This window comes from Kogia breviceps, chromosome 7 (assembly GCF_026419965.1).
Source record: "Kogia breviceps isolate mKogBre1 chromosome 7, mKogBre1 haplotype 1, whole genome shotgun sequence".
In the NCBI taxonomy this organism is placed as follows: domain Eukaryota; kingdom Metazoa; phylum Chordata; class Mammalia; order Artiodactyla; family Physeteridae; genus Kogia; species Kogia breviceps.
Genome location: NC_081316.1, coordinates 23,815,927 through 23,827,966, shown reverse-complemented (window position 1 = coordinate 23,827,966; position 12,040 = coordinate 23,815,927). Strand labels below are relative to the sequence as shown.

Below are 12,040 nucleotides of genomic sequence, written 5' to 3'. Positions count from 1 at the left end.
TGAAGGAAAGCTTTGTGCCTGGAACAGAGTGAGAGACTTAAAGGTTATAGGAGCCAGGTCATGTGGGTCTTATCAGCCATAAGGACATTTATGCTGGGTGTGACTAGAAGTCACTGGAGGTTATCAGCTGGGGAGCCATACCACGTGATTGTGGAAAAATACTCATTCAGTGGAAAAAAAGATTCCTGCACCTAAAATCGTATATTTAGTACCATTTAAACTAAGCAAGTATATACATAACACACGCATTCAGAAAACAAACAGAAACAAGATATAGCAAAATGTTTAAAATCTTTGCAGTCGTTTTCTTAGAGGTGGACTTGCTTTTCCTTCATTACTTCCCTGAATTTTGTAAGTTTTCCCCAAGTTTGTGCTACTTTCCTAATCAGAAATAAATCACATGCTTTGTAAAAACTTTGTTGTGGAGCAGTCGGCGGAGAGAATGTAAACGTGATGCTACTTTCTGCCTCTTATCTCAGATTTGAGAGTGAAGTAGTGAAGCTTTGAAATGCTACAGTGAATGTTGAAGGCTCTGGCCAGTAGGGAAGATTATTTGTCTTTATAATGAGGCTGCTCTAAAACGGACTTCTTATCCTTTCCAAATTATTGATGCAGAAGAATCTAACCTTTTCTTTTCGTCCCATAGATCTCAATATAACCTGCCGATACGCAGGTGTATTCCACGTGGAGAAGAATGGTCGCTACAGCATCTCGAAGACTGAGGCTGCTGACCTCTGCAAGGCCTTCAATTGTACGCTGCCCACCATGGCCCAGATGGAGGCAGCCCTGCTCGTAGGGTTTGAGACCTGCAGGTAAGGGACCAGCCCCCACCTGCTATGGGAAAGTAGGCTGCCTGGGTCCAAGGGGCGGGGCTTAGACCCAGGAAGGCTCCTCCGTGACAGCTGAATGGCTGCTTACCTGAAGAGTTGGCACCACCCATTAATCTGGCCAAGTCCATCTGGAACCAGTATGACCACCGAAATTGAGGGCCGGCTGAAGACACCTTTGTGAATCACAGAGGGAGGGGTTGCCTAGAGGAGGCCCTTAAGGGTCACGTGTTGGAAGCCACTTGCCTGAGGTGCTTCCACAAAATGCTCTCCAGGCTTTGAAGAAGCGTGCAATATCATTGTCAGAACCGCAAGAGAGAGGGAACCAAATGATAGTGTTTAAGTCTGTGCCTGGTGGAGTCTTCACCCTGCAGACTTGGCTAAAGCAGGTTTTTCAAACAACTCTCTCTTTTGATTTTGTTTCTCTTCTCTGTCGCTCTGATTTGAGAGAAAAGGGCATGAAAATTATTGAGATGCATTGTTACAAGCGAAGCAATGAGAGGCCTCCTGAGAGGCCTCCTACCAGACATCACAGTGCTCAGGGAGCTGTCCTCAGGCCCAGGATATCTGCTCCAGGATATTCACAGCAGGCATGGCCCTTATTTTTCTGACTTTCTCATGGGCCTGTGGGAAGTGGTGTACATTAAGAGCAAGCAGTGCTGACCACCGTGGTGAAGGGTTTCGGTTTGGTTTGTTGTTTTTAGAAGAGCTCTGGGGAATCCGGACAACTGCTCTCTGAAGTTTCCACCCCAGCCTGCAGCTACCCCTCTGCACTTCTGCAATGTGATAGCGTTAGGTAACGTGGTTCCCTTTTCTCTTCGACACGCAAACACAGGCTGCTTTTTAAAAAGTCAAGCTGCAGGACTCTTTATGGAAACCATTAAATGTAAGCTAAATACATCTATCCCCTGTCCTTGGGTACAGAGTAAGGCACCCATAGTATGGGTGGGAACTGAGATACTTCTGCTGATGAGGAAAAAGAGCGTCTTCACAATTGCACTAATATGGTAGCCACCAGCCACAGATGGCTATTTACATTTCATTAAAATTAAATAAAATCAAAACTTTAGCTCTTCATTGGCTAACGTGACATTACTAGTTACGTTTCAAGTGCTCGATTAGCCACAAATGACTAGTGGCTACTTTCTCAGACAACGTGGATTATAGAACATTTCTGTTTTGCAGAAGTTCGAATGAGCGGCGCAGCTCTAAAACAAAGAGCAGATGTGTGCAGGCATCTGTGTGTGTTCAGAGCAGGGTTTTGGGAGAATATAAAAGGAGCAGAGAGCTCTGGTAGCTTCTGAACCTGAGCTGTAGGCTGCAATGAAGGAAAGCTAATTAGCAAGTCCACTTATTCTATTCCTAAGGCTAATTGTTTAAATATGGCCTTGACTAAGCCAGTGGCCTAAGAAAGTGGATTTGGTAACTGAATTTTGATTGTGAAATGCAGACAAGGCAAACTTGCTAAATACAGAAAAGTTCTCATACGCTGAAAACAGGGCAAGTTCTTACTGTACCCACTGGCCAGTCATCCAGCCCTTAGATGCTGGGTGACCCCAGCCTACCTGCTGGGGTCACAGACTGCACCAGGGGTCGGTTATAGGACCCCACTTTGCAGAGGAAGCAACTGAGGCTTAGTTGCAGCCTGCCCTGGGCCACATCACTTTGATGGGGAGGAGTTCAGATTCCAGACCAGCTTCTGAGGCCAGGGCAAGATTTAAGGACCGCCCTCCCTAAGGACTGAGAGCAAAAGGGAGATGAAAGTCTGGCGCATGGATGGATTTGCTGAGTACTTCTTTCCTCCCTGGGAACAACAACTTACTCATGAAGTAGACACATATATACATTTTAATATCTCTGACTTATAGACAGGATGACACATAAAACCAGCGGTCGACACGATGTGGTAAAAACTCAGGAATAATTTAAATTCTAGAATGTCGGTGTGATACAGGCTAGCAGAATGTGATGGGAATGGGGTGGGGAGGAGGCTCCCCAAGGAGTGTTATTGTTTTAAAAAAACAAAGAAAAACTGTGCCAAAGACAGCTACGTTCTACCCATAGCTGGTTTTAAGTGTTGCAAAACTTATTTCCATAATTTCACTCAGGTAGCTATGAATCAGATACCTGCCACAGGACAGATGCGAAAGTCTCACAGGTGATGGAAGAACCTTAGCCTCTCCTCTCTTCTGTCTGCCCCACCCTGATTAGTAGCAATTCTCAGATACGTGGAAACTTACTAACATTTAATTGCGGCCACTCCCCCCACCAAGCTCAGGAGTCTTTGGAGAAACCAGTCTGGCCATTCAGATGAGGAATTAGTCATGTCAGCTTTTGCAACTTAGACATAATGAGTTCGACGTGCTTAGAAATTTCAGACTCACCACCATTCCCATAGGTCTTGCAGGGTGATGCAGTACGTACTGTCACCCCTGGCAGGACAGATTAAAAGGATTTGGGCTGTGCATTTTCAAAAACCTGTTGGCTTTAGCTTCTCCCTCTCTGCTCTTCCCTTGCCTCTGCCTCTTCCCTCGTAAATGGTATTTTCTCAGCCCACATCTCATTTTCTGAGGCATTTTATATAGGAGAGAAATCGTGCAGTAAGTATTCAGCCACCATGATGCTGATCGAAGAGGCTGGGTGCTGTATGTTGTATCTGAAAGAGCCTCTGGCTCCAAACCACTCCCAGAAGCACCGTGGTGGGGCAAAGAGGCTTAAGCACTTCTCTGCTGCTTCTGGAAAATTCCTGAGCTAATGAGGCATTGCTATCTACTTAATCACTCTGACTCCCATTTTAATGACGGTCAATTTACTTCCACTGGCAATGGAATTATGCCTGAGATGCTCATGGGACAAGATGCGTTGTATCTGGCATATAAACAAGGCTTTGTATTTAGAACAATGAGGTCTGGCGTGAGGGAATCACAGGAAAAGGTGAGGCCAGGAAAGAAGAGGAGGGGATGGGAAATAAGGCAGATTTGCCTTATTTGGACTGAAATGAAGAGCCACCTAGCTCTGTCTGATGCGAGCCAGTCATTTTCTGTATTTTCTAGCAAATAGGAAGGTAATGGTGGTCCAGAGTGGGTCTCACATCGTCGAGGGGTCATTCTGTCTGTGACTTGGGCTTCCCTCTGCTTGTTCAAACTGGCCTGACTGCTGAGCATAGATTTTATTTGAAACTAATTTTTTTTTTTCTTTCATGAATCGATTTTTTAAAACACTTTTTATAGAGCTCCCCCAAAATCACTTTGTCTTCATTAGCCTTGTTGGCCCCTTTCACTGTCCCTCTGCTGTTATTTTTGGCCTTCCCATAACTCAGTTGTCAAAACCTGTAGCATCCCTGGGGTGAACTGAAGGAAGTATTTATTGCACTGCATGAAATGTCATTCGGTGGGACATCATGAAATCCCTGCTTACAGCCTTGCGGGTGGATGACCTCTGGTTTTTCTTTTGCAGGTACGGTTTCATAGACGGGCACGTGGTGATTCCCCGGATCCACCCCAATTCCATCTGTGCTGCAAACAACACGGGAGTGTACATCCTTACATCCAATACCTCCCAGTATGACACGTATTGCTTCAATGCCTCAGGTTGGTTCCAAGTGGATTGGCTTTGTGTTCTGGGTTGCTTTGGGCCTGTCAGCCTTCGGCAACATGGCTGACAATCTTGGTTGAAGTGGGGATTCGTGTAGCCTCCATTCACATAACAGATGTTCACTGAGGATCTCTCCGGTAGAAGGATTCCTGTCCTCCAGGGTGCTTACCTGCTAAGTTGGAAAGGCCAACAGTAAACAAATGCATATTAAATAACTTACATGAAGTCAGAGAATAATAAGTGTTACAAAAAAGAAGGCAGAGCAAAGGGCTACAGAGTGCTGGGGATGCTTTGTTTTCCTGAGAAGATAGTCAGGGAAAGTGCCTTTGAGGAGCTGGGTCTAGGGAGAGCCCTGAGAGAAGCGAGGGAGGGAAGCCATGGCACAGTGGATAGCGGTGCAAGGTCAGGCCTGTGGGGGCATCATGGCCTGTGCTGAGAGTACCAGGGAGGCCATGGTGGTTAAAACCCGGTGATCAGAGGGGAGAAAGCCAGGGAATGAAGTCAGAGAGGTAGGCAGGTGCCAGATGGCATAGGGCTTTGTAAGCTGTGGTACAGAGTTGGGACTTTATTCTCAGTGTGGTGGGAAGTTATGGCAGGGTTTTGAATAAGGGAGTGACGTGAACCCAATCTAATGGTAGCATTAATGGGGCATAAGCCAAATGGCTTTGCTTAGGGGTGTTTGTTATATGTTGGGGCTGGAGAGAAGCCTGGGAGGATATATGGTAGGCCTTTGACCTTCTTGAGTCCTTACCCAACAATTGAAAACCCAACAGCTAGAGAATAAGAAAGCCAGGTTAGGATATGCATGCTGGGCTGCTGGCCAAGCCCCCTTCCCCATGTAAGGGCCTTGCTTCCAACAACCAGCCTGGAGACTCTTGCTTACAAGTCTAACTCAGGCCTAGAAACATCTTAAAATTCTGTGCACCTTGGGTCTTCAGGGTCTTTTGAAGAGAGTCAAACCCAGCAATGTCAAATTTTTGAATTCCCACAATCAGATGTCTTACTTCTCAAATGGGGCCCTCTGTTTCCCCTCTGAAGGTTTAAGATTGTGTGAAGGGGAAGATGAAGTCACAAGGCAAATGTGGCACATCTTGTTGACAAGTCAGTTGCCTTAAAGGTAGGAAGGGGATGTTAAATTAGCTGGAAAATGACTTAAGATATTACCGGTATGAGACAGATATTATTACATGATGACTTAAGACATTGTTTTTATAAACCAAACACAGATATTACATATGGTAGTAGAATATAAAGTCTACATGTATTTTTAAGCTTAAATAGGGGCATCAAAGAAATTATGAGATTACATCAGTAGCTTTGGGCTTCCGCACCCATCCACTGTTGTGTGAGCAGAAGGGATGAGAGTAGGACATCAGAAGGGAATTCTAGCGCTTAGGAGAAAGAGAAAATATCAGGGCTGGTTAGTTGAAATGGAGTGCATGAGGCCAGGAAATCATGTCGAATTTGTACAGGTCACTGAACTGATGGAGGGGCACTTAAAACGAGGAAAACTACAGAGTGTTTACTCTTTCCTGTTATATAAGCAAAGAACACAAATGGAGTTTGGCCCAAGGAGGAGAGTCAGGGTGAGGCTAAACAATACATGGTCGCTATCCAGTCCCCATACCCATACCAGAAAGTCTATTCTAATAACATGATGGGAAAAACCACATGTAATTCAGTAGGAAAGAGACACAGAGCAACACGTGGTCTAACTAGGTTAGCTTAATGTCAGAGGTCGGAGGAAGGCTTTGGGAAGGCTTCGTGCTTTAGGTGAAGGGGTTGGTCACGTGGGAAGGGCAAATTCAAGGCCACATACTCTCCAGCCTCTGGGCGCTGCCTGTTGCTTCTCCCACTGAATCTTTTCGGGTGAATGTATGCAATAAATTATGTTGTAGTGTATGCACATTGTCTTGCGTGTTTTACAAGTTGGTATCCCTTGCTGGAAAGAACCTTCATTCAAAAAGATAGGCGCTCCCACTGTTTTATCACCTGGAGTTGAAGCTGTCTAGGCCAGTTACTACTGAGACTTTTCTCCCTGTCCTTTTTGCCCATAGGGTTGGGCCCATCTTCAAAAAGGGAGTGAACGGTACTGACGAACTTTCCTCTTCTTTGGGGAGGTTAGTTCTGTTAAAAAGCTTGAGATGTCCCGGGGGGTAGTGCATGCCAAAGCAGCTGTAGCAAAGTAGTAAAGTTCAAAGCGATGGTTTTCCTTTCCTCGTATCTAAATTTACTCAGTATGGTTAGAGCGCTTTTATCCATTTTCTATATGTTTTAAAAAGAGTATTTATTCATCAACAACATGCATTCAGTAGTGTGTTGGGCGGAGTATAGTTAGAAGGAACCAGAGGGCATATTTCTTGTCTTGGGATTTAATCTTGTTGAAGTCATGAGATGAAAAATAAAGGAGCTGGGGAAGAATGTTTATCTAAGGATAAATACATTCTAAATGTCTTGGTTTAGAGTTGAATGATGATGGGAGTGTTGAGTGAGAGACAGATCTTGATAACCTTGTGCTCTATGCCAAGGATCCCATTGGAAAGATCTTTGAATCCATCTAGCCTGAGACCTACAAGCAAGTGGTCAGGACCTGGTGATGTGATCCCCACACAAATTGGCTACAGGGACCAAAGCCAGCTCCATCTCAGCAGATACTTTCTATAAGCTTACAATTTCAGCAGTGTTTTTGTAAAACACGGCCTATGGTTTACAAATGAAAATAAGGCTTCATGATGTTTATTGCCTCTTCTCTCAGGGGTCAGGCCCAGCACAAGCTTGAGGACTTCTGTGTTAACACAGAGAGCTGACCTGAATTCGTTCATTTTTGAAGTTTGCTTTCAGTAAAACACCTCGTTCTCTTCTGAAGGAGGAATTTAGGGGAAGATTCTGCATTCATCTGTTTATCCATTCACTCATTTATTCAACAAGTATGTATTGGGCATTGAGGAAGCTGTCTTTCTATGTCACTGAGTGATTGGCTAGGCTGAATAATTAACATTTCTCTTGGCCATTTTGCTGTGGTGGACGCAAGGTTTCTGAGATGCAGCCTATCAGGAAGCTCATCTCAGAGTCTTTCTGACAAATCCTTTGGTTCAAGGAAACCTCACCAGGCTTGATTCTCCCAGCAGTGCGATGCTCATTCAGCACAGTGAAAGGCTGTCCAGTGATGCCCTGTATCCGACATGCGAGTGTGAATGTATTCACTGCACATTTGGGTCAGCATCCATCTTAGTATGCTTGCCAGACTTGATGTTCTTTATAAAAGTTAGGGTGAATTGGGGCATGAAGGGACTCCATTCGAACAAATGCTCTCATCATTTGCAAAACTGTCTTAGTGTTTTTGACATCATGCTTCTTTCTGTTACAACTTTACTCCTGGAACTCCCCAGTGTACTCTACTGTTACCTGCAATTGTGTCTGAATTTGCGGGAGGTGATTCCATCCCTGCCATTAAGAAGCCATAATCCAAGGCCTGTTTCTGGGTCTGAGCATATAATAATATCAGAAACATCTCATAGGTCAGGACAGTTTCTAGTGATGTCCCCAGAACAGATTGTGTAGATACTCTGCAAGATCTCCTAGGTTGGCTATTTGCCCTGATTTTCAAGTGAGGGAATCACTGGGAAAATTTTTTGAAAACTGTAAAAATCTAAAGAAATATTATTATTGTCTCCCATGACCTGTGAATTCCTCAAAAGCAGGGACAGAAATGTTTATCTTTTTGCTCCTTGTTTGTAATGTGATCTGTCATATGTGTTGAGTAAATGATAAAAATGAATAAAAGAACTGATAGATCTGAAACTTCCTTTAATTATTTCTTATGGCATTGTCATTCAGGGTTCATCTGGATGTTTCTTGACCTGTTTGTATTTGCAGACCTTTTTGGGGATTAATATCTTAGGTATGTTTATTGGAAGAATGGACTGTTGGGAAATTATATTGGTGTGGTTTTTTTTTTCATTCATTCAACAAATATTTGAGTGCTTCTCTGTCCCCATCACACATAAATGTTCTAGCCAAGAAAGATGAAGTTACTACTCACCTTGTGGAGTTTCCATATTTCTGTGGAGGTGGGTGGGTGGCAGAGGGTAGGGGATGCGAGATGTGACATGAACAGCCATCAAGTAAAGTGAATAAGATAATTTTAGCTAGCAGTAAACCTGAAGAAGAAATGAGAACAAATATGCAATGGTGATGGATGTGGGAGAGTGGTGAGAGGCTGGTTTAGATTGGATGGTGAGGAATGGCCTTACCAAGGAGGTGACTTTCTCTTTGAAGAGTCTCTCTTCTGAGAAATCTTCTGATCAGCCCTTGCAAGAACAGCTATTTCTAAAACCTGCTCTTCTGCAGTTGAATATATAAAGCTGCCAGTGAGTTTCACTATGAGGCCAAAGAATAGGCAGGAAAAGGGCATCCCCTTTATCTGTGGGGAAAGATGTTCCTAGGAACTGGGATGCAATCAAACCCTGTTTCATTTGACTTGTGTTTTTGTCCAGTGTCATGAGTACCTGGCAATTTATGGCAGGACACTTAAAATACTTGTGATAACAGACTTCCTTGTGATAGCAGTCTGCCTGCCTGCCTCCCTCTATCCATCCATCCATCCACCCATCCATCCATCCATCCATCCATCGATCCATTTATCTATCCATCCATCCATCCACCCATCCATCCACCCACCCATCCACCCACCCACCCATCTATCCATCCATCCATCCATCCACCCATCCAACCATCCATCCATCCACCCATTTATCCATCCATCCACCCATCCATCCATCCATCCATCGATCCATTTATCTATCCATCCATCCATCCACCCATCCATCCACCCACCCATCCACCCACCCACCCATCTATCCATCCATCCATCCATCCACCCATCCATCCATCCACCCATCCATCTACCCATCCATCCATCTATCCATTTATCTATCCATCCACCCATCCATCCACCCACCCATCCATCCATCCATCCATCTACCCATCCAACCATCCATCCATTCACCCATTTATCCATCCATCCACCCATCCATCCATCCATCCATCCATCCATCCATCCATTTATCCATCCATCTCTTTGTTCTTTCCTCTTTGCCAAGAAGCAACTCTGGAAAAAACCAACCTAACAAATAAGTTTCCATCTTACGTTAAAGTGCACACACACACATACATACACACAGACACATACACACACACACACACACACAGAGTATAAAAGCTGTAATACACAAATGAATCCAATCTTCCTATAACAGCAAAGCCAGTTTAAAACTCTCTGAGTTTTTAGAGCTTAACACAAGGTCCAGTTATGGAATAGGGCATTTGGGCAGGAATGAAACCATTGGTTAAAGCATTCTACAGGCTTCCTTTAGGACTCATGGGATGGCAGGCAGGGTGGAACTTTCAGGGTCTGCTTTCAGAGAGCTTTAGACAGTGCTTCTCAAAGGGCTGCTCTTGTAACATTTGTGGGTGATCAGGCAGGCCCAACATACAGTCAGAAACTTCATCCCTGAAGAAGTTGGCAGGGGGAGAAGATAAATGGAGGACAAAAGAAAAAGAAGTCAGAGGTGCCTGTGATGAGATAAGCCAAAACAGAAGCCTCAGGAAATATTCTGGGCACCCGGACCAAAGGCAGACAACCTCAGAAACTATATGGGGAGAAGCAGTCTATATAGAGTAGGCACTTAGGAGATTTGTTAAATAAATTAATTAATACATTAATTAAAAGATGAAAGATTAGTTTGAAAAAAATACTTCTACTAAGTAAATTCTTTGTTGATTATTTTAATCTTCAGATTCTCATGCTGTTCATGTTGATAAGCATTTGATTGCATTTGTCGTCTGTGTTTTTCCATCATTTCTGTAAATTATTGGGATTACACGTGATTTCCTCATTATAGTTCATACATTTCTTTATTTTAACATTTTTACAGTTATTCCCATATTAATTTTATAATAACAAATTAAAAATAACTTCTAATGTATACCTCATTACAGAAGGACCGTGTCTATCTTATTACCGTTGTATCCCCAACTTTCCACAATGCTTGATATAGAACATATATATTTGTTAATGAATGAATTTGTTGGCATGGGGAGGGGAGCAAGTAAGCTTCCAAAAATGTGCGCAGCAAAATAAAAGTGGAAAATTCGTCACCAAGGTCAGAGAAGTTCCTAGGAAACTTAAGTTTCAGAAAAAGAGAATGATTTGGGATAAGTTATAATAAAATGCCATCCTAACTAGTAGAAATGGACATCAATGAGGCTCCTGTTTTCTTCAAGTTCTCATGCCTTTTTTTTCTTTTCTACTTCATAGCTCCACATGAAGAAGACTGTACATCAGTCACAGACCTACCCAATGCCTTTGAAGGACCAATTACCATAAGTACGTATTGAGTTTTCCTATTCTTGGAGAAAGGATGAGGTGCCTTTTCTATGTTTTACAAAATAGCACTTATTTCCCTAAGGTTAGGGACAGTGGCTATGATTTACCATCCCTTCCCCTTTTCCTTCGATGACTTGCAACTGCTCTCTGGTTAACCCCAATACATTGTTCCTCAAACATCAGTCATCTGAAAACTACTTTCACATTCTTTTGGCATCTCTGTGGACACAGAACTATCATTTACTTGATATTTTTCATTTAATTGACCCATTCTTTTCTACTTAAAATACATTTAAAAAAACTGCAAATGGAAAGCCAACATCTCTGGTTATAAGTAAAATGTAACCTTAAAAATAAATTTAAATGTAAGAAAAATTAAATGATGTTCTTAAATTCTAGCTGCTGAAGGCTCTGAGTCTGAGCTATGTTCTCTCTCTCAGAGACAGGGATTGATAAGTGTTAGGGGTAGGGACATTCTGGCCCCCCACATTTTCTGTTTGATTTAACTGGAGTATTGAAAAATGATAATAAAGGATACAAACTTCCTGATGTGCGTTTCAGCATGATTTACAACATGTCGACCTAAAACCATCTTGATTATCCTCAGAAGTAGGCAGTTGGCACTGCGGAAAACATAATATTTCAGCCAGAACTTTCAAATAGGTCAACCTGTTAACCTTGATCTGATCGACTCTGAGCCTCATTTTTTGAGGAGTATCACAGTGACGAGGAGGCTGGATTTCTGCCTCCTAAAAGCCAGACCCCTCGGTGTGCATGGGGACAGTGGTTACGGTGGCAGGGGGACCAGAATCTTCCTGGACTACACAGTTCCAGCCCCCCACAGTTAGGTAAGAGATTGCCCCCAGCCTATACCTTGGAAAAGGAAGGGGAGGCCTGCACTGTGAGGTGTGCTGTCTACATCAGGCCTGGTTTGAAATCCTAGTTCTTTACCACCCAGGTGATCTGAGCCTCAGTTTTCTCATCCGAGTAATGAAACAACATATGAAATTTGTCATGAAAATTAAGAAAGATAATGTGTCTGATGCACACCTGGCCCATAGTAGATGCTCAATAAACGCTCCATTTCCTTGGTCCCCACAGATCTTTCTCAAAGTCTAGACCTGTTCAAGTTTAGTCATATTTTCTTGTCATATCTTTATCTGCAGAGATAACGAGGGTGATTGAGACTTTGGAATGTTTTGAAATTTATGTTTTATTAATAGCTCTATTT

General features: G+C 43.2%; 1 protein-coding gene across 6 annotated transcripts in view; it reads left to right on the top strand.

Annotated features, from left to right (window-relative positions):
- The window catches only part of CD44 (CD44 molecule (IN blood group)), an 87,581-nt gene that overhangs the window by 35,226 nt on the left and 40,315 nt on the right, over positions 1 to 12,040 (top strand). For all 6 annotated transcript variants that reach the window (XM_059069942.2, XM_059069939.2, XM_067038020.1 and 3 more), the window contains exons 2-4: positions 647 to 812; positions 4,284 to 4,417; positions 10,741 to 10,809. In XM_059069942.2, the coding sequence (XP_058925925.1) occupies positions 647 to 812; positions 4,284 to 4,417; positions 10,741 to 10,809 (369 nt within the window). The remainder of the gene's footprint in view (positions 1 to 646; positions 813 to 4,283; positions 4,418 to 10,740; positions 10,810 to 12,040) is intronic.